Source organism: Geotrypetes seraphini, chromosome 1 (assembly GCF_902459505.1).
Source record: "Geotrypetes seraphini chromosome 1, aGeoSer1.1, whole genome shotgun sequence".
In the NCBI taxonomy this organism is placed as follows: domain Eukaryota; kingdom Metazoa; phylum Chordata; class Amphibia; order Gymnophiona; family Dermophiidae; genus Geotrypetes; species Geotrypetes seraphini.
This window is the reverse complement of record NC_047084.1, coordinates 512,890,201-512,910,285: the sequence shown is the minus strand read 5'-3', so window position 1 is coordinate 512,910,285 and position 20,085 is coordinate 512,890,201. Positions and strand designations below refer to the sequence as shown.

At 45.1% G+C, this 20,085-nt stretch overlaps 1 protein-coding gene across 8 annotated transcripts in view; it reads right to left on the bottom strand.

Annotated features, from left to right (window-relative positions):
• The window catches only part of SPIN1 (spindlin 1), a 193,993-nt gene that overhangs the window by 55,889 nt on the left and 118,019 nt on the right, over positions 1-20,085 (bottom strand). For all 8 annotated transcript variants that reach the window (XM_033928667.1, XM_033928683.1, XM_033928675.1 and 5 more), the window contains one exon: positions 804-852. In XM_033928667.1, coding sequence (XP_033784558.1) covers positions 804-852 — 49 coding nt within the window. The remainder of the gene's footprint in view (positions 1-803; positions 853-20,085) is intronic.

The window sequence follows — 20,085 nt, the reverse complement described above, 5'->3', positions numbered from 1 at the left end:
TGTGGTCTCCAACCTTTTCCATATAAAGGGCCACAGAGGGTACATGAGAAAGCTCCTGTGGTCAAACCAAAAGATTTAAAGCTTGCAAATGTATTTGTAAATACTAATTTTGATTCTATAAGCATATTACCATCCAACAGTGCAATATCATGCAAGTAAGTGCAAGCGATGAGGGTGCATACAACACAGCCAATGCATTCCCGAGGGGAGAGGGGGGGGACAGGACATCTTATACTGAAACTTAGCAAGAAAAATGAGTAATTACTGGCTTTTTGCCTTGACAATGACTGTGACTTTTGGGCAAACTAGATGGACTACACAGGCTATCTGCTGCCATTTACTGTGATACTATTCCATTGCTGTCAGTCCATCTTGGGGCAAAGCACTACATACCTTTTCTCTACTTTTCAAACCAGTATTAAAATGGAAAGTGTATGTTCATCAGCAACCAGTAAATCTGTAATTTCACTTTGCCAAGTTGGCACAGAGGTTTTGCAGCTCCTGTGGGCAGAGAAGAGACCCCACGAAGCTCTGATGGGTTTTGTGTGACTTATGTGGTCACACTGACACGCATATGCGCGGACGGGAAAAGGTGAGTCGACCGGCATATGCATACGTGCATCAATGTGACCATGTTTGTAGACATAACCCAGTAGAGCTTCACGGGGTCTTCTCTACCTGCACTAGCGGTGGGGGTCATTGGACACGAGGGCCACGTGTTAGAGACCACTGGCCTGAGGTATTATGATTTTGACAGACGCAAACAAAAATGTGGGGTTTTTTTTTCTAATTGGCTGGCTTACTTGTGGGAAGTCCTCTTCTTCATCATGCTAGCAGAAACACCTGCATGTCCTGTAAGACAAACAAAATAACTGTACTGATTCAATAGCAGGAAATTTGCTCATCGCACTAATATTGGCTTACAAAACTTTGGCACATTTAAAGAACATCAAAAAAGAAGAAAAAAAAAAAAGGGGGAGAAATACATGTATATAAACCCTCAAGTATAAGGCAAGAGACAAAGGTAAGTTAAAAAAAAATTAAGTGGAGAGGGAACAGATGAATAACTACCATCATCTTGATCGAGATCTGGAATAACTGTGCATTATAAGAGATCCAATGATCCCTATTCTAACAGGTTGAGTTAGTGTTCCTGTCATGGTCTTATAATAAATAGTTTTTTTATACTCTTTGGCACATTTTAATTAGGTGAAATATTCAAAATATATTTTTTACTTACATTTAACAAATATGTACATACAGAATTACAAGATTGCATATAAGTATGGTTAATGGCTAAAATAAAACAAGTACAGAATGCAATGACAAAGATGTTAAAGTTCATCCAGTTATCTATTTCCCATACATACTGCATACTTCAGATTCCACAAAAGATGTCTCCTGTTTCACTACGCAAAACAAAGAGAAATCCAACGAATCTGCAGTGAAAAGCGAACCCCAAAAACAAGAAAAAAAACTGCATTAGAAAATGTACAAGGATAGGAATCTTTATTAAAAAACACTCCTTTCTCAGGCATCCGAGATGTCCAATGTATCACATGTGGAGAGTAATACAGAAAAAAATGTAGTAATGATGTGGGAAAATTCTCCTTCTGAGCTGACACACTGAGTGAGTCCGGCTGCCGTATTTATACATTTTTATTGTGAAGAGTGACTAATAAATCATCTTTCAGAACATCTACATCCAGTTTTTTATTCTCATCGCTTGGATTGCTTTCACTGTAGAATATTGGATCTTCTTTCTGCTTTTTGTTGTGTTGATCCTCTTTATTACCATTTTAATATTAAACCATACCATGAAGTGATCACTGGATGCCAGATGATCACCCACTGTAACATCAGAAACACTTTCGCCGTTTGTAAGTACTAGGTCCAGTATGACCCCATCCCGTGTGGATTCCATTACCAACTGTTGGTACAGTTCTTGTAGAGATATTCTGAATGTCTACTATTAAAGCTCTGTCCACTTCTCTCTGTGAAGGAGCCCTATATATCACACCAATGTAAATATATTTACCATTCTAACTTTCCAAATTGATCCACAGTGCCTCTTCTTTGCCCTACAGATCCTGCAATTGTGTGGCTTTAATATGATCTTTAACATATAACGCTATTCCTCTTTTTCTTCCTACCCTGTCTTTCCTGAACAGATTATAACCCGGTATAACTACATCCCAGAGATGGCTTTCCATGAACCACGTCTCCATGATTGCCACTATATCCAACTCATCTTCCATCACAACTTCTAGATCCAGAATCTTGTTTCCAATACTTTGAGCATTAGTATATACTGTTTTTCAGACATTGCCACCTTTTTCCATCTGTGTAAAAGTATTCAGTGATTTACTTACCTGAGGACTTATACTCACTCAGGGGCTTCGATCACCCTGCCCCATCACTTCTAGTTTAAAGCCCCCTTCAGTAGATTAGCCAGCTTGCTGCCAAAGACACTTCTTCCCTTCTTTGATAAGATGAACACCATTCCTGCTCAGCAGCCCTTGGAAAATCACTCCATGGTCCAGGTAGCCAAATGCTCTCAACGACACCATTCATGTAGCCACACATTCATCTCCAGGAGGCTAGCTTCTCTGCCCTGCCTTTACTCTCAACATGGAGGATGGACAATACCACCTGCACACCTGCTTCATCTTCTCTCCCAAAGCCACTTTTGATCCATTGGCAGGGGTACCTGTCAGTATCGTTAGTGCCAACTTGGATGTGCAGCATTGGATAATGGTCATCAGGCTTGATGAGTCTCGGCAAGCTCTCCATGCCATCTTGGATTTTGGCACCAGGCAGACAACATACCTCTCGTGACATCGGGTCTGGTCTGCAGATGGATGCTTCTGTACCCCTCAGAAGGGAATCGCCAACCACCACTACCTTACATCTCCTACTGGTCATGGATCCAGTAATTTGGGGGATTTCAAGCTTTGGTCCTTCCTCTCCTTGGAATACTCTCATCTTCTCCACTTCTAGGACAGTATACCAATTCTTCAGTTCAAGGGCAGGGGGAGTCACAGTACTGATCTTGCAATGTTTTGTAATCTGAGTCCAGCTGTCTTCCCTCAGCACAGCTTCTTAAGACTTCCCTAGTGCTGGAAATCTTTGACACCTCATGAACCATTTCATCGATGTACTTCTCTTTCTCACAGATACTTCTCAGTCTTGCCACCTCCTCTCTCAGCTCCTTTACTTCCTTCATGAGAGGTTTAACCTGAAAAACGCTTGCACATGGAACCACTCCCTCTGCCTGAGCAGCAGAGCTTTGGTGATATGATGTTTCCCAGCCATACTGTGGTACAGAAGTATTTACAACCTGGACGAATAAAGAAAGGGCAGAACAATCCTACCAAAGTAATACCATGTTCCTGGCTGACTGAAGAGCCTATAAATCAAAAAGCTCTGTCTTGGGGTGGGCGAGAGGGAATTAAATTAGCACCAGCTCTGGCATATTGTAATCACCAGCACTGACATATTGTAATCAGAAAACAGAAAATAAAATTATTTTTTCTACCTTTTGTGGTCTAGTCAAATTATTCAAATCATGTTGGTCCCAAGCTCTGGTTTCTGTTTGTCTTCTGTTAACTCGCTCACTAAGGTCTCCTGCCCATTTGACATTTTCTTTCATCTCTGTGCTCATCATCCATCTTACATCTCTGCACCTTCCCTTCCACTGCCATATCCAACATCTCTTTCCCTCTGTCTACCATCTCTCTCTCTCCCTGCCTTGTGCCATGGGTCAAACTCTCTATTCCCCTCCATTCAGCATCTCTCCTTTCTTCCACTCCATTATCATGTGCAACATTTCTTTCTCTCTCGCTATGTACCATCTCTCCCTGCCCTCCACCCCTAAGTTCAACATTTCTCCCTCTCTCTTCTTCATGCATGTCTCCCTCCCATCCACCACATGGAGGATTTCTCCCTCTCGACCTTTTCTACCTTTCTGTTGCATCTCCCTTCCTCTCCTCCACCCCAATTCCAAAAATTCTTCCTCTTTCCCCCCATGTGCTGCAGCTTTCCATCCCTCACTCCTATCCCCTTGCACAGCAGCTTCTCCATCCCTTCCTCCCATTCCCCTGTGCAGCAGCTTTCCATCACATCCATCCCCCTGTTCAGCACTTCCCAACCAACACCCCCCCTTGCGATCTAACATATCGTCGAGCTTCTTAAAGCAGGAGAAGCAGCAGCCAGCTGGCTGTGAAACAGCAGTTCGTGGCCTGCCCTACCAGGATTCCTCTCTGCTGCATCATCAGTGATGCCAGGTTGTGGGGCTTGGAAGAGCCAAGATCTCCATAATCTACTTCCTGAGCTTCTGTTTGTGTGGCTCGGGAAGAAAAACACAGTCCTGTGCAGTATCAAATCTCACTTCCAGATATTTCAAGCACTGTTGAATCGCACTCCCAGATATTTCAAGCAATAAGTTGGAAGCTGACTATCTAACCTAAGTTCTGCAGAAGGCTCACCACCTGCTGAACAGTATGCTCTCTGTCATCCACTAAGGGGGCCCTTATCAGCCAATCGTCTATGTAAGGATGCACCTGCACACCCATCCTGCGCAGGTGGGCTCCTACAACCATCATCACCTTGGTAAAGGTGCAGGGAGCTGTGACCAAACTGAGAGGGAGAGCCACAAACTAGCAGTGTCACTGCAGAATAAGAAATCTCAGATATTGCCCATGATCCAGAAAGATGGGGATGTGAAGATATGTCTCCATTAAATCCAGAGAAGGATCCACCGCCACTATAACAGAGCGGACCATCTCCATGTGAAAACGGGGGACCTTTAGGGCCTCATTTACTGACTTCAAATCCAGAACGGGTCTCCAATCTTTGGCGCCTTTCTTGGGCACTATGAAGTATAAAGAGTATCTACCTGAGTCAGACTCTTCTTCGGGAACTGGTTCTATGGTATGAATGTCTAAGAGTTGTTGCACTGTCGCTTGAACTCTGACCTTCTTCTCCAGCTGGGAAGTCTGGGAACAGATCTAGAGAGGGCCGAGAATACTTGATCTTGTGCCCCTTCTGAATAATGTCCAGAACCCAACGGTCAGAAGAAATCTGCTCCCATTCCTTCCAAAAAGCTGGCAGCCGCCCTCCAATATGAGGAGCAATGGCTGATGTCCTGGTGTCATTGTTGCTTCTTGGGGGCTGAGCATTAGTGCTGCTCATAATGGAACACTAAGTGGTGGAAGGCTGCTGGGCATCGAGCTTCAATGCAGAAAGTGTCAGAAATGACATGGGAAACGGAAGATGATTAAATAAAGGCAACACACTGAGGGACTATCTCGGTGATTTTCTGCCACTCCTGCCCCCTGGCTACCAGAGTACCAGACCCTATCAGGGATCCCAAATCATCCACAGATGCACAAGAGCCATGCAACAATAAAGGCATGGAAAGGGACTTCCAATCATCTCAGTCCTGCTCTAAAGGGTCACTGACATAAGAACATAAGAATAGCCTTACTGGGTCAGACTAATGGTCCATCAAGCCCAGTAGCCTATTCTCACAGTGGCCAATCCAGTTCATTAGTACCTGGCCAAAACCCAAGGAGTAGCAATATTCCATGCTACTGATCCAGGGCAAGAAGTGGCTTCCCCCATGTCTTTCTCAATAACAGACTATGGACTTTTCCTGGGAATGTGTTCGAGGTGGCAGACTGCTTGGAAGAAGGATCCCTCTGAGGCGGAGCTGTCATGCCCATAGGCAGTACAGTGCTTCCTGGTCCTATTAGGTATGCTTTACATAAAAGGCTGACAAAATCAGAAAAGCCTTGCATCGGAGGACCCAAGGCTCCTTGTACAAACCCAGATTGGGGAATAGGAGATTCATCTGCCATCACGTACTTGTATTTTGTCCTATCGTTACTCAGAGTTTCTGAGCAGGATCTCTTCCCCTTAGACCGGATATTCTGGGATTCCAAAGCACTGGAGAACTGAATAGGGGCCGAGCCCGAAGCTCATGCCCCTTTCTTCTTGCGCCCTGTGGCACGTGGAACATGGCCGCTCCTCAACCAGAAAATCTATGCAAAAAATGCAGGATCTGGGGCTAAATGGCCTGGGGCATACACAAGATGTGAACTCTAGGCAAATTGAGCAGTTTTGAAGCTGAAAAAAGTTTTAAAAAGATCAATAAAAATCCAAGATAGCAGTCGTCAGGAAATTGACACAAAAAATGTGTCATTGGAGCTAAAACCAAAAATAAAAATGAGCAATTTTAGGGTTTTGGAAGAGGGGGAATCAAATCCTAACCTTAGAAACCTTCCCCCCTTTCTCTCCCCCCTTCTACACATAAGTTCATGTAATCCTTTTTCTTCTTCTCTACCCACTATTTTAAGTTCTTGTAAACCGTGTCGAGCTCCATTCTCATGGAGATGATGCGGTATATAAACTTAAGGTTTAGATTAGATTAGATTAGATTAGAAACCCCTAAAAAATGAAATCTCCAGAGAGATGAAGAGACATCACCAGTTAAGATGGGAGCTTAAGCACTGAGCTCCAATCGCAGCCCAAATAATTTCCCTATAAAGTTTACCTCTGGCACGATTGTTTGGGTGGCTTTACCCCGAGTTTGGTGCCCAAGAGTCCCTACACCAATGGCTCTCAAAAAATATTCCTGATCGGTGAGAGTACAGTCTTGCGTGTCGGCAAGGAAGTTTTGGGCCAGATGCCACATGATGCGGGATCGCTGGAGGAGGACCGGAGACAGCCAAGCTCGGGCGAGACACCCATTGAGCATTGTGCAATGGAGCCGGTATCAGCAATGGGGCCATTGACAAAGACAGATATGCAATAGTGGTGGCGGAGGTGAAGGCTGATATTACAGCGGTGGGAGCTCAGGTGTGGGAAGATGTGGGGCGTGGAAGGAACGGTATGGAGAGGAAGGCGTGGGGGTGCCACTGCCCCGAGCATCTCCTACCTTTGCTACGCCACTGGGGGTAACGCATATCATCATGACGACTCCAACAAATAGTTCTTTTTTGAATATTGTGATTAGAAACCAAGATTCCAATATGCGGTATAAATTTTTAAATACCGTAAATAAAAATAAATAAAATAAAGATCTGAAAGAGCTCCGCTTAGATCTGGTGGAAATGGGTGCCCGGATGGATACGGTGGAACTCCAAAAGGATACGTGTGAAGAGTCGGTGGTGGGCACCCAACATGGCCTTGAAGATGTCAGGTCTGAGCTTCTGGGACTGCGCAATAAGCTGGACGATTTGATGAATCGCATCCGCGTCAGGTTCCACGTCACCACCCCAGCCTATATAAACTCCAAGCATCTATATGCCCCTACCCGCCTCCTCCGCTCTAAAGTAGAGAAACGACTGTGCATCCCCTTAGGAAACTGCCTGCAAACGCTCCTACAGCCACTTCATCCCACAGCTTTGGAACCAACTCCCCCCCTCAAATCAAATCATAGAACTCATTGATAATCTTCTGAAGAGCAGTGAAAGTCTTGCTCTTCAACTAAAAGTCCAACTGCAAAAAATTCCCTCTGATCTCTCTCTGCCAACAACTACCAGCTGGCGACCTCCTGGTTCAATCTTCTGTAATGCCCCCCAGAAATTCCCTATGAATGTCCTCAAGTTACAGTACTTCCCAGCCTTGCCCTTTTGTGACTGTATTGTATTGCCAAATGTACTGTCCAATGTAACTTCTGTGAATGTTGGTTTGTAACCCGTTCTGAGCTCCCGGGAGGACGGGATAGAAATCAAATCAAATAAATAAACAACCTGCGGGTGTGGGACACAGGAGTCTATCGAGATGCCAGGGAGGTGATCACCAGACTGCTGCGCTGGTTCCTTCAAGACAAGGCCATAGATCCTGGGGTTGAAAGAGCTCACCGTGCACTGAGGCCTCGTTCTTTAGAGACCCCAGGGTCTGGTAGTTTGTTTCCAGAGTTTTGCTCTCAAGTTGCATATCGTACGGAAGGCCCGGGAGTTGGGCATGCTCACCTGGGAGGGCCACAGATTGGAGTTGTTCCAGGATCTTGCTACAACCACTCTCTAGAAACAGTGGTCCTTTAAGATGGTGACCCAGGCCTTGGCCAGGGCCAATGTGTGCTATTTTGGGACTTTTCCATTTGGACTGGTAGTAACCTTCAATGAAGTCCATATCAGGGTTTCCACTTTGAAGAAGGCCAGAGATTTACTACAGAAAGAAGGAATAGTTGTTCCTGCAGAGAGTGAGGAGGGTGCTGCACCAACTTCTGTCCGCCAGCGGCTGGTGGGCTTCCGATGGAAGAGAGTGGAGCAGGGTATCAGACCGCCGGCGGGTTCCTCTACTTCAAACTAAGTGGCAGGTCACTCAGGAGATACAACTCTTTCATCACTCTGGCACACCCTATGATCTGTGGTGTTCTCTGGCTTCCTTTGGACTTTCTCTTTGACCTTGGGTTCACAGGGACCTTTATGTTGCTTTCCTGTGTGTGGGTGAGTGTGGTGGTTGAGTGGGTGCATGTGTGGGGGAGATTCTTGGCTGTTGGGGGGCCTAGTTGTGTTGGGACTAGAGAATGACATGGGGAAAAAATATGTCCCCGTCACTGCCTCGTCACTGGACCACCGTCCCCTTCACCGCCCCGTCCCCAAATCTGCCATCCCTTTCACCGCCCCATCCCCGCAGCATCCAACCCCTCCCTCTTGCCACCTCTCTGTCCTTCAGTGGCCCAAGAATCTCCCTCCCCCTTACCTTCGCGGCGTAATGAAACTTAAGGGAGGGAAGGCGCGCGGTCATCAATCGCGCACGCAGCCCCTTCCCTCCCTCCCTACAGCTAAATCTATCTCCCTTCCTCCCTCCCCTTACCTTCGTGGCACTTTAGAAAAGAAATTGAGGCCGGCTAAGCCTGCCTGTGCCACCCTGCAGTCGCGTGTGTGTTGGGGGAAGCTTCTCCTCTGCCAATTGTCATTTTATAAACACAAATAAAACAGAGCAAGGTTCAACAAAACCCATCTCCCCTCCCTTTCACAAATATCCCCTTCACTATTGTGAAAACTGAACAAACCAAATTACTACAGAATGCTACATAGAAAAATCAAGCTAACAGAATTTTTTAATCACACATGGCAAGAATAATGTTAGGGGAGTGCAACTAGGGCAACTGCCCCCTGGTCAGAGAGAGCCCTAAGCAAGCTGGAAGCTAAAGAAGCACAGCCTGGACTTTGCGGTCCCCAGTTATGTCTAATACCAGCTCTAGCAGGATATATATTTCAAATCTGAAATATTCTAATCACAAAATATAAAATAAATTTATTATTTTTCTTTTTGTTGTCTGGTAATTTTATTCTTCAAATTACATTGGTCTCAGGCTTTGGTTTTAGATTCCTTCTGTCTTCATCGTGGCATGGCTGGCTCCTGAAGGTAAAATAGGCGCAAGAAGAGCTGGGGAGAAGATGCCGAGTCTGACACGGGCACAATTTTTTTTACCACAGGAGTAAGACTTTTCACCACTCCTACATGTTGTTAAATCTTGTTTCTATAAACTTCGCCTGATACGATCCATTTCATCTTTTCTAGATCCTAAATCCATCAATATTCTTATCCATTCCATGATCATTTCTAAACTTGATTACTGTAACTCTTTGTTAATCAATGTATCCCAAAAAGAAAAAAGGAAACTTCAGATAATTCAAAACACTGCAATAAAGCTCATTCATAAAGCAAAAAAATATGATCACGTAACTCCGTTATTGATCAAGTCCCACTGGCTACCTATTAGCCACCGAATTACTTTCAAAATAGTATTTCTGGTCTTCAAAGTACTATCTTTCAACGAACTGCAGTTTATGTCTAGAATGATTATGCCATATTATTCACCTCGTCCCCTCCGATCGTCATCTCAAGACCTATTATCGTTTCCTTCTTTGAAAATAGTGGGTACAAGGAGAAAAGACATGTTTTCCGTTATAGCTCCTCAAACCTGGAACGCCTTACCACTTTTTATCAGAAAAGAAAAGGATCTCACCTCTTTCAAAAAACTTTTAAAAACCTTCTTATTTAATGATGCTTTTACCACTTAAACGATCAAGCCAATGTAGACTTAAAAAAAAAAATATATATATATATATATTTTTTTTTTTTTATCTCCCCCATCCTTGTGTTTTTACCTCTTTTGTGTTTTTCTGATTGATAAAATTGTAACTTTTTTCCCTCTTTCCCTTTTACTTATGTCTGTCACTAACCACATGCCCTAAGAAAATTTATAAGTAATTTGACTTTTTATTTGTGTCTTAATAACATCTGCTGTCTAAAATTGTTGTTTTAAAACTGTTCTAATATTGTCTGTTACCTCATAAGTTGTTTTTAAATTTGTTCATCGCTTAGAATGTTTTATATAGGCGATTCATCAAATAATAAACTTGAACTTGAACTACTGGGCGGTGAAAGGTCTTGTCCCCATTCCTGCGGTAAACCAGTTGCAAATATCTCCATTCCTGCGGATTTACTGCGGTGATCCACAGGTTACAGCGGTAAACGGTAGAGAGTTGCCCGGGGACAGAAATCCCACCCATTCCCGCCCGTTCCTGTCAGGATCCTCTCCGTCCCCACCCATTCCCGCAAGGAATAACCTCCATCCCCGCCCGTCCCCATAAAAAGCAGCAATTACTTCTGACAGGATCATCAATTCTACAATTTCTTTTGTGTTTGAGCTGCTGTTTTCCTTGTGGAATCTCTTTGGTGGAACCCTTTTTTTGTTTTCTGTTCAGGTAATTAACTTATAAACCCCCTCTTTTACTAAGGCTGACATGTCCATTATATTATATGGGCGAACCCTGCTTCCAAAGCCTTCCATCCCCGTGGGAGTCCCATGGGTTAGGGGGGATTCCTGCGGAATCCGCAGGATTCCCACGATCCCTGTTCCCGTGCAGACATCTAGTAAATGGTCCCTGTGTCATTCTCTAGTTGGGAACCTTGAGTGGGATGGTGGGAGCGGGAAATGGAGGGGAGAGGCTGCAAGAGGTTTGGACTCCTGGCCCTGGGGGGGAGGGTGATGAATGATTTGTTGGGTGGTGAGTGATTGGGCTGGAAGTCTGGGGGTTATTGCCTATTTATGCTGCTGGAATAACAGGGAATACACTTCTCCCCCCGTATTCACGGTTTCTGCACTTGCAGTTCGCTTATTCGCGATTTTTCTCATGCTGACTCTTCCCCCAAATTATGTCATCCATGAGTGTAGGGGGAGCGCGAGGCAGAGAAAGAGCGCAAGGGAAAGGACTGGGAAACCAAGCGCGCGGGGAATAAGAGCTGAACCGGGAGACAGGGAACAGGCAGGGAGCCTTCCACTTACCCTGTTCTCACGGGAAGAGCTGGATACTGGGGCGGCTGCTCTCCTAAAAGCCAGGCATGGTGCGAGCGGGCAGAGCGGACCCAGAGCATGGTGCTGCCGCCTCATTGCCCATCTCTTTTTGCCAGATATGAGAGGGGAGAGGGAACTGAGCCAGAGTTTGAGCTAGGAGCGCATGCCGCCGCCTGAAAAGATGGGTGGACAAGACCGAGCCCGGCACGCAAGCATGGAGCTTGGTCCTGCTCCAGAGCCCTGGACTTTTTAGCACGGTCGGTTGTTGGGGAAATCTGGACGCTGGGGAAGTCTGACCCCGGCTCAGCGGAGGTTCCCTCCTGGTGTGCACAAGGAAGATATGTTGAAAGTTATTCACGGTTTCATCATTTTCCCTAGGGATTTTAATAGAAAACTGCAAATAACTTATGAAAAAGTTATTTGCGGTTTTTCTGTATTTGTGGGTCCGCTCTGCCCCTAACCCCCGCGAATACGGGGGGAGAAGTGTAGTTCTGTGGTTGTAGACTTGTGGAGTATGGGCGCTGGAAGATGACCAACTTCTTTGACTTTGGTAGGAGAATGTATTATTCTCACTACTTGGGGATGGAACTGGGAGTTAGGGGAGAGGCATTTGGATTGTTTGGAAAGATTTGGATTCTCTAGGGAAAATGTCTGAAGAAACAGAAATTGGAACTAGAAACAGAAATAAGGAATGCAGACCTTGACATAGTAGCGATATCCGAGACCTGGTTCACAGACTCGCATGGGTGGGATATGGTTATACCAGGCTACAATCTACTTCGAAGGGACAGAGAGGGCAAATTAGGAGGGGGGGTAGCACTATACACTAAGGATAATATCAAAACTACCAGGATCACAGAGGTTAGATACACAGGGGAATCACTTTGGGTAAACCTGGCCAGAGGGAACGAAAAATGCCTTTACCTCGGTGTGGTATACAGGCCTCCGAGACAAAAGGAAGACGAAGACAAAGAATTGATTGAGGACATAGAGAACATCACTTTGCGTGGTGACACAGTACTGTTAGGCGACTTCAACATGCCAGATGCAGACTGGAACACCCTCTCAGCAACTACGAGCGGTAGCAAGAGAATAATAACCTCCATTAAGGGTGCACAACTAAAACAAATGGTATTAGAGCCCACCAGGGAAAAAGCAATACTGGACCTGGTACTCACAAATGGAGACAGTGTCTCGGAAGTATCAGTGGGAGACACGCTGGCCTCCAGCGACCACAACATGGTATGGCTCAACCTCAGAAAAGGCTTCTCTAAATCAAACACAGCAACGAGGGTCCTCAACTTTAGGGAGGCAGATTTCAACCACATGAGAGACTTTGTCCATCAAGAGCTGCAAAACCATGCAGAAACTGACAATCCGGAAACTATGTGGTCAAACCTAAAATCCATCCTGAACGAAGCATCTAGCCGCTACGTAAAAACAGTAAGCAAACGCCGGAGAAACAAAAAACCACAATGGTTCAATAAGGAAATTTCTGACCTCATTAAAATGAAAAAAGAAACATTTATTACCTACAAACATCTTGGGAAAAGGGAGGCAAAAGAAGAATATCAGGCCAGATCTAAGGCTGTCAAAAAGGCAGTCAGGGAAGCCAAACTTCAAACAGAGGAAGATCTAGCACGGAACATTAAAAAAGGGGACAAATCCTTCTTCAGGTACATTAGCGACAGGAAGAGAAACAAAAATGGAATAGAACGCCTTAAGAAATCAGATGGAAACTACGCAGAATCTGATACTACCAAAGCAGAACTGCTAAACAAATACTTCTGCTCAGTATTCACCTGTGAAGCACCGGGAGATGGTCCGCAACTACAAATAAGAAACAGCCAAAATGACCTGTTTCGTGACTACGAGTTTACACCTAGTAATGTCTACCACGAACTTTCAAGACTCAAAGTAGACAAAGCTATGGGGCCAGACAATCTACACCCCAGGGTACTCAGAGAGCTGAGTGAAGTTCTGGCTGAACCACTATCCGTACTCTTCAATCTTTCCATGCGCACGGGAATAGTACCCCTAGACTGGAAAACAGCTAACGTAATTCCACTCCACAAAAAGGGCTGCAGAACGGAGACAGGAAATTACAGACCGGTGAGTCTTACATCCATAGTGTGCAAACTCATGGAAACACTGATCAAACAGGAACTTGACAAAATTCTAGATGAAGAAAATCTACGTGATCCACATCAACACGGATTCACCAGGGGAAGGTCCTGCCAATCTAATCTGATTGACTTCTTTGATTGGGTGACCAGTCATCTGGATGCCGGTGAGTCCCTTGACGTGATATACTTGGACTTCAGCAAAGCTTTTGATAGCGTTCCACACCGCAGGCTGTTGAACAAACTAAAATCGATGGGATTAGGGGATACATTCACAACATGGGTAAGGGATTGGCTAGATGGTAGGCTTCAAAGGGTGATGGTAAACGGTACCCCCTCCAAAACGTCAGCAGTGATGAGTGGAGTACCTCAGGGCTCCGTCTTAGGGCCGATTCTATTCAATTTATTCATAGGAGATTTGACCCAAGGACTTAGAGGAAAAGTATCACTGTTTGCCGACGATGCCAAACTATGCAACATAGTTGGCAAAAGCAGTGTGCCTGACTTTATGACGCAGGACCTAAGACAGCTTGAACAGTGGTCATCAACTTGGCAGCTGGGCTTCAATGCTAAAAAATGTAAAGTAATGCACCTAGGCAAAAAAAATCCACACAGAACTTACACACTAAATGGTGAAACCTTGTCCAGGACCACGGTGGAACGTGATTTAGGAGTGATCATTAGCGACGATATGAAGGCTGCCAATCAAGTAGAGAAGGCATCGTCCAAGGCAAGACAAATGATGGGCTGTATCCGTAGGGGTTTTGTCAGCAGAAAACCTGAAGTCATAATGCCGCTGTACAGATCCATGGTGAGACCTCATCTCGAGTATTGTGTTCAATACTGGAGACCACACTACCGAAAAGATGTGTTGAGAATTGAGTCGGTTCAGCGAATGGCTACCAGGATGGTTTTGGGGCTCAGGGAACTCACGTATGAAGAAAGGTTAAAAAAACTGAGGATGTACTCACTGGAGGAGCGAAGAGAGAGAGGGGACATGATTGAGACCTTTAAGTATATTACTGGGCGTATAGAGGTGAAAGATGATATCTTCAGTCTTACAGGGCCCTCAGTAACCAGAGGACACTCGCTGAAAATCAGGGGAGGGAAATTTCAGGGTGATGCGAGGAAGTACTTCTTCACTGAAAGGGTGGTAGATCATTGGAACGAGCTGCCTCAGAGGGTGATTGAGGCCAGCAGCGTGTTAGATTTCAAGAGAAAATGGGATATTCATGTGGGATCTCTAGGAGAGTAAGAATCAGGGAGTGGGTCATTGGTATGGGCAGACTCGATGGGCTATAGCCCTTTTCTGCCGTCAATTTCTATGTTTCTATGTTTCTATGACTTAAAAATAGTTTCCTATAATATTCGTGGGCCCAATTCTCCTCAAAAGAGATCTGAATTTTTCCAGGAACTTGTGAGGACTCGGGCCTCTGTATGCTTTGTTCAGGAGACCCACCTCTTGATGTCCTATGAGAAATTTGTGCAAGATTCTAGGTTTCCTGTTTCCTTTTGGCCATCCAGGGAGGGTACCTAAAAAAATATGTGGGATGGGTATAGGGTTTGCCCAGGACTTGAAGGTGGAGGTTAGAAACATCGTGATGGACCCCCAGGGACGTTATCTTATCTTGGTGGTTTTAATCAATGATGCTTTATATTCTTTAGTCAATCAATGTGTATGCACCAAATGAGGGGCAGGGGGAATTTTTCAGAGCCCTCTTACCGCGCGTTGTCCAGCATGGGGAGGGGGTGGCGAATTTAATCTGACAATTGCTCCCATGTTGGACAATTCGGGAGGGGTGGGGAGTTATGGTAAATGGGACAGGAGGCTCCTTCGGGAATTCTTGTGGACCCTTCAGGTGGAGGATGGGTAGCAGTGATTGAACCCCTGGGGGAGGGACTATACCCACTTTTCTGCGGTACATCACTCTTATTCTAGAATTGACTATATCTTTGTGGGTCGTAGTTTATTGCACACAGTACTTGAGGTACGGATAGATTCGATCGCCTGGTTGGATCATGCTCTGGTTTGGGTGAGACTAGCGGGAGCACCACGGCAGAGTGAACAGAAATATTGGAGACTCAATGATGGGCTGCTGGATTACACTGAAGTGTTGCGCCAGGTAGAGGGCTGGCTGCAGGAGTATTTGAAGTTGAATGGAATGTGGAAGGGGAGGCTTCTCCAGAGGCTGAATGCGACTTTGCAGGGATGTCTCACAGCGTTGGCGGCCTATCGCACACGGCAACGACAGTTGGAGGAACAGTGGCTGCTTTGGAGGAGACTCACAAGCGACAGCCTTGAGACCATGGGGTCTTGCGCCAGCTGCGGTCAGTATGGTGGGCTTTAGAACAATTTGGCTTGGAGCGTATGCCATATCACCTCTAGTTGTTGCAACAAAAATATTTTGAATTCCATAATAAGGCTAGTCATCTCGTGGTCCATAGACTATGGGTCCATCGCACTCATAATAATATTCTTTTGATTTGGGGTCCATTTGGGGGCATGGTGCAACAGGATGAGGAAATCCGGGCCTGCTTTGTATACTGTTACAAGCAGTTTTATACGCCGGAGTTTGATTGTAGCCCGGGGTGAATCGATGACCATCTCAGTCAGCTGGGCTGGGGAGTATTCCCGAACTGGATGCCCAGCGCCTAGATAGGCCTATCACCCTTGTTGAGGATTGTCAGGTGCTTAAATCTATGAAGGTGGGGAAGTCTCCTGGACTGGATGGTTTCACAGTGAAGTTTTATAAATGCTTCAGAAATTTGTTGCTACCACCTTTGCTCCATCTTTTCAATGACTGGAAACTGGGGAGTCAATTGCCCTTTTTTATGCGATTGGCGGGTATCATGGTTTAACATAAGGCAGGGAAAGATCCAGGGCTCTGTGCATCTTATCGCCCTTATCTCCCTTGGGGGTGGATACTAAAATCTTTACCAGGATCCTAGTGGATCGTGTGATGAGTTGGGTCCCAAGACTGATCCATCCGGATCAGTCAGGGTTTATTACGGGATGGCTGGGGGCTGATAATGTCCAGTGGTGATTACTTTGATGGAGCAGGTTTGTTGGCTGCAGCAGGGCATGGTTGATGCTGAGAAGGCCTTCGATAAGAGCTTCATGACCCTTCTTGTTCACAGTTTTGGAATATATAGGCCTGGGACCCTGGATGAAAGTTTGGATCAAGGTTCTATATACTAACCCGCTGGGCTGTATTCTGCTCCATTTGTGTTGTCTAGAGGCACTAGACAGGACTGTCCTCTGTCACCTGTGCTGTTTGCCTTAGCAATGGAGCCTTTGGCCCAGCGTATTAGAGCTAACAAACATATCTGGGGGGTTTGAGTAGAGACTCACGAGTATAAAGTCAGTCTTTTTGCAAACGATGTCCTGTTCACAGTACAAGAACTTAGGCAGTCATTAATGGAGATTCTAGGGGAACTATCTGCTTTTGGTGAAGTTTTGGGGTTTAAAGTAAATCTTAGTAAGTCTGAGTTGTTGAATATTAATCCATTAGGGCTTTGGTAGAAGAACTGGGGTGCTGCTTTCCTGTTTCGATGGGTGAAATTGTACCTGCGGTATTTGGGTGTTTTCTTTGGACCTCTGGGTGCTGATCTCTATGACCTTAACTATAAGCCTTTATTTAATTGCATTCGTAAGGATTTGGACAGGTGGGAGGGTATTTATTTTTCTTGGATAGGCTGCAATGAAGTAGTGAAAATGATTATCCTTCCACAACTCCTCTTCCTATTTAAGACTGTACCACTGTGGATATGTAGACCTATTTTGGAGGGGTTGCAGCACCGCTTAATGACTTTTATCTGGGTGCATAAGCACCCTTGGGTGGGAATGCAGGTGTTGTGCATGAGTAAGCATGAGGGGGGACTGGCTCAATTACAGGCTCTGATTGAATGGCAAGCTCAAGAGTGTAAACTCTGGGTGGCTCTTGAACAGGAGGAGGTGGGACGGGTGCCTCTTCTCTATTTGCCCTGGCTGCCGGGGAGGAGTGAGATGATAGGGGAAGTCTCATCTCCTTTTCTCCCTCTATTTGCTTTGTATTTTCAGTGCTTGTAAAATCTACAGATCAGGACCTTGCCAGACAGGATTAGATGGCCAAATTCCATTGAAGAAAATATTTGCTTGAATCATTAGAACATTTTTTAAACACAGTTTTAATTAACAGCAGTCATGACAACCATTTGATTTCACAAAATAAGAACTATTATAAACAGAATTGTTCTAAATATCTGGTACTGCCAAACACATTTTAAAATAAAAGCAGCTATTGGGGGCACATATATTGTCTCTGTATTTGTCAGCTGTAGAGATGAACATGGAAAACTATCCAAACAATCAGTTGGGTTTGGAAAGAATAAAATGAAAGTAAGATAATATCATTAGGCATCACTATCAGATTTCAAGAATGGATTTAGTGTGCTACTGTCCCACTGCAAACACAAGCAGAAAATCCAACAGAACTGCAGTAAAAAAATGTCAAACAAAAAAGATACTGCAGCAATGATGTAAAAAAATGCCAAGTTCTTAATAAAAAGCAAAACTTTAATAGCAATCCTTAAAACATTGAACAGTTTATATCCAGATATAGTCCAATTATGTGGAAAATCGGGACCCGACACTCTGTGTTTCGAAAACACACTCCTTCAGGGGTCCTAAATGAGAACCATAAGGATAACAACTGGAAAAAATGCAGTCGAGTGATCAGATGACAAAACTAGTGAACTACTCTGCGTCGCAGAGTCGAAAACTGTTCCATTGCAACAGGACAGTAAACAGAGGCTACATATTTCAACTGCTAGGTTTTACAGTAGAATTTATAACAGAGAGAATGAAATGCACATCTGTATCACTAAGATGCCCATTAGGGACAGTGGTATAGCAGCAGTGGGAGGATGGGGAAGGGAGAAGCACATGGAGTGTCTCAAAATCATTTTCAATACTTGCTGTTGTATGTGTGCGTGTTTGGGAAAGTTGAGAAAAGAGGAGAGCTAGATTGAAAAAAATTGCATCTCCCACAGAATAATAACTTTATTTTCTATACCGTCATAGTCGAAAAACTTCTAGGCGGTTCACATTCGAAGAAGGCTGGACAATCAGCGAATTACAGGATGCAAGAAGAGAGAGGTTAGGGCGTAATAGGGCAGAGTACAGTACTGGGGTTCAAGAAAGGATTGGACAATTTCCTGCTGGAAAAGGGGATAGAGGGGTATAGATAGAGGATTACTGCACAGGTCCTGGACCTGTTGGGCCGCCGCAGGAGCGGACTGCTGGGCATGATGGACCTCGACCCAGCAGAGGCATTGCTTATGTTCTTAAATGAATTGAGCTTTTTTTTCTATGTTCTCATTTCTCTGAAACCCTTTGTCTAATCTGAACCATTTTCAAAAACAATGTATCTTTTTGCTGCGTTTTCTCCCATATCAAATTTGGTCCTATTCTGCTACATTTTTGGAGAATTATTTTGCCCCCTGGATATTCAATTCACATTTCTTTCCAACGTCTGCTAAGTTGGAAGAATAAAAATGTTAAAAGGTACTTTTTGGGGAGGTCACGTGATGTCATGAACGAGTGAAGACGTCTCCTCGTTCACTCTGGGGCAGCCCTGCCTAACTTCGCACATTTGAGACACTTTCCCGACTTTCAACGCGTGAGTGGTGCCCTGTGAGATCTCATAATTATATGGACCGCTATTTAACCAGGTCTCAAGAATCAATGCAGCCAAAATCAGCGCGAAAAGAACGTGAGCGAGCGCGGCCTGTGGATCCCAAGATGGTGGCGAGCCCCGCGGCGGCGGTCTCCAATCTCACTGAATCGGCACTGAGTGATATTAAAACAGCACTGGCGCAAGTATTGGGGCCCAAAATGGAATCTCTTACTGCCCAAATCACGATCGAGACACTGCTAGCCGCAGCCGCGGCTCGTACAACAGAGCTAGAAAAGAGAGTGTCTGACCTGGAGGACTCCTCTGCGGCGCGGGACACGGATCTTGGCGCGCTGCAGGCGCAGGTTAGAGCTCAGGCTGAAAAACTCGATGATCTGGAGAATAGATCTCGTCGCTCTAACCTGCGCCTGATGGGCATCCCTGAAACGCTGTCTGAGAGACTATTGCTAGAGAGGTTGGAAAGTTGGCTGCGAGATGAATTCCCTCTGCAGCCCTCTGTGGGGCCTTTGCGCCTGGAGCGGGCACATTGTTTGGGCCCCCGACCTGGTTTAGAAACACGCCCGCGAGTGGTCATCTTGAAACTCTTAAATTTTCGACATAAAGTGGAATTACTACAACAGTACCGAGCCAGGAAAGATGGATTGAAATATGATGGCAATCCGGTCCGCCTTAGTCAAGATTTTTCGGTGGCGCTACAGGAGCGGAGGAGACCTTATTACCCTCTATGTGCACGACTATCTGAACTGAAACAACGCTTTCAATTTAACTATCCGCTTTCAATTTAACATACTGCGGATTCAATGTAACGGAGTCTGGAAATCTTTCCAGACCCCGGAGGCAGCAAATGAATATATAAAGCAACTAGGGAGCCCCGGTTCTGAAGCGGATTGACTGCTTGATTTGAGACACACCTAGAGGGGTTTGTTGCTGATTTGGACACTCGTGGCTGCACACACTTGAGGGGAGGGTG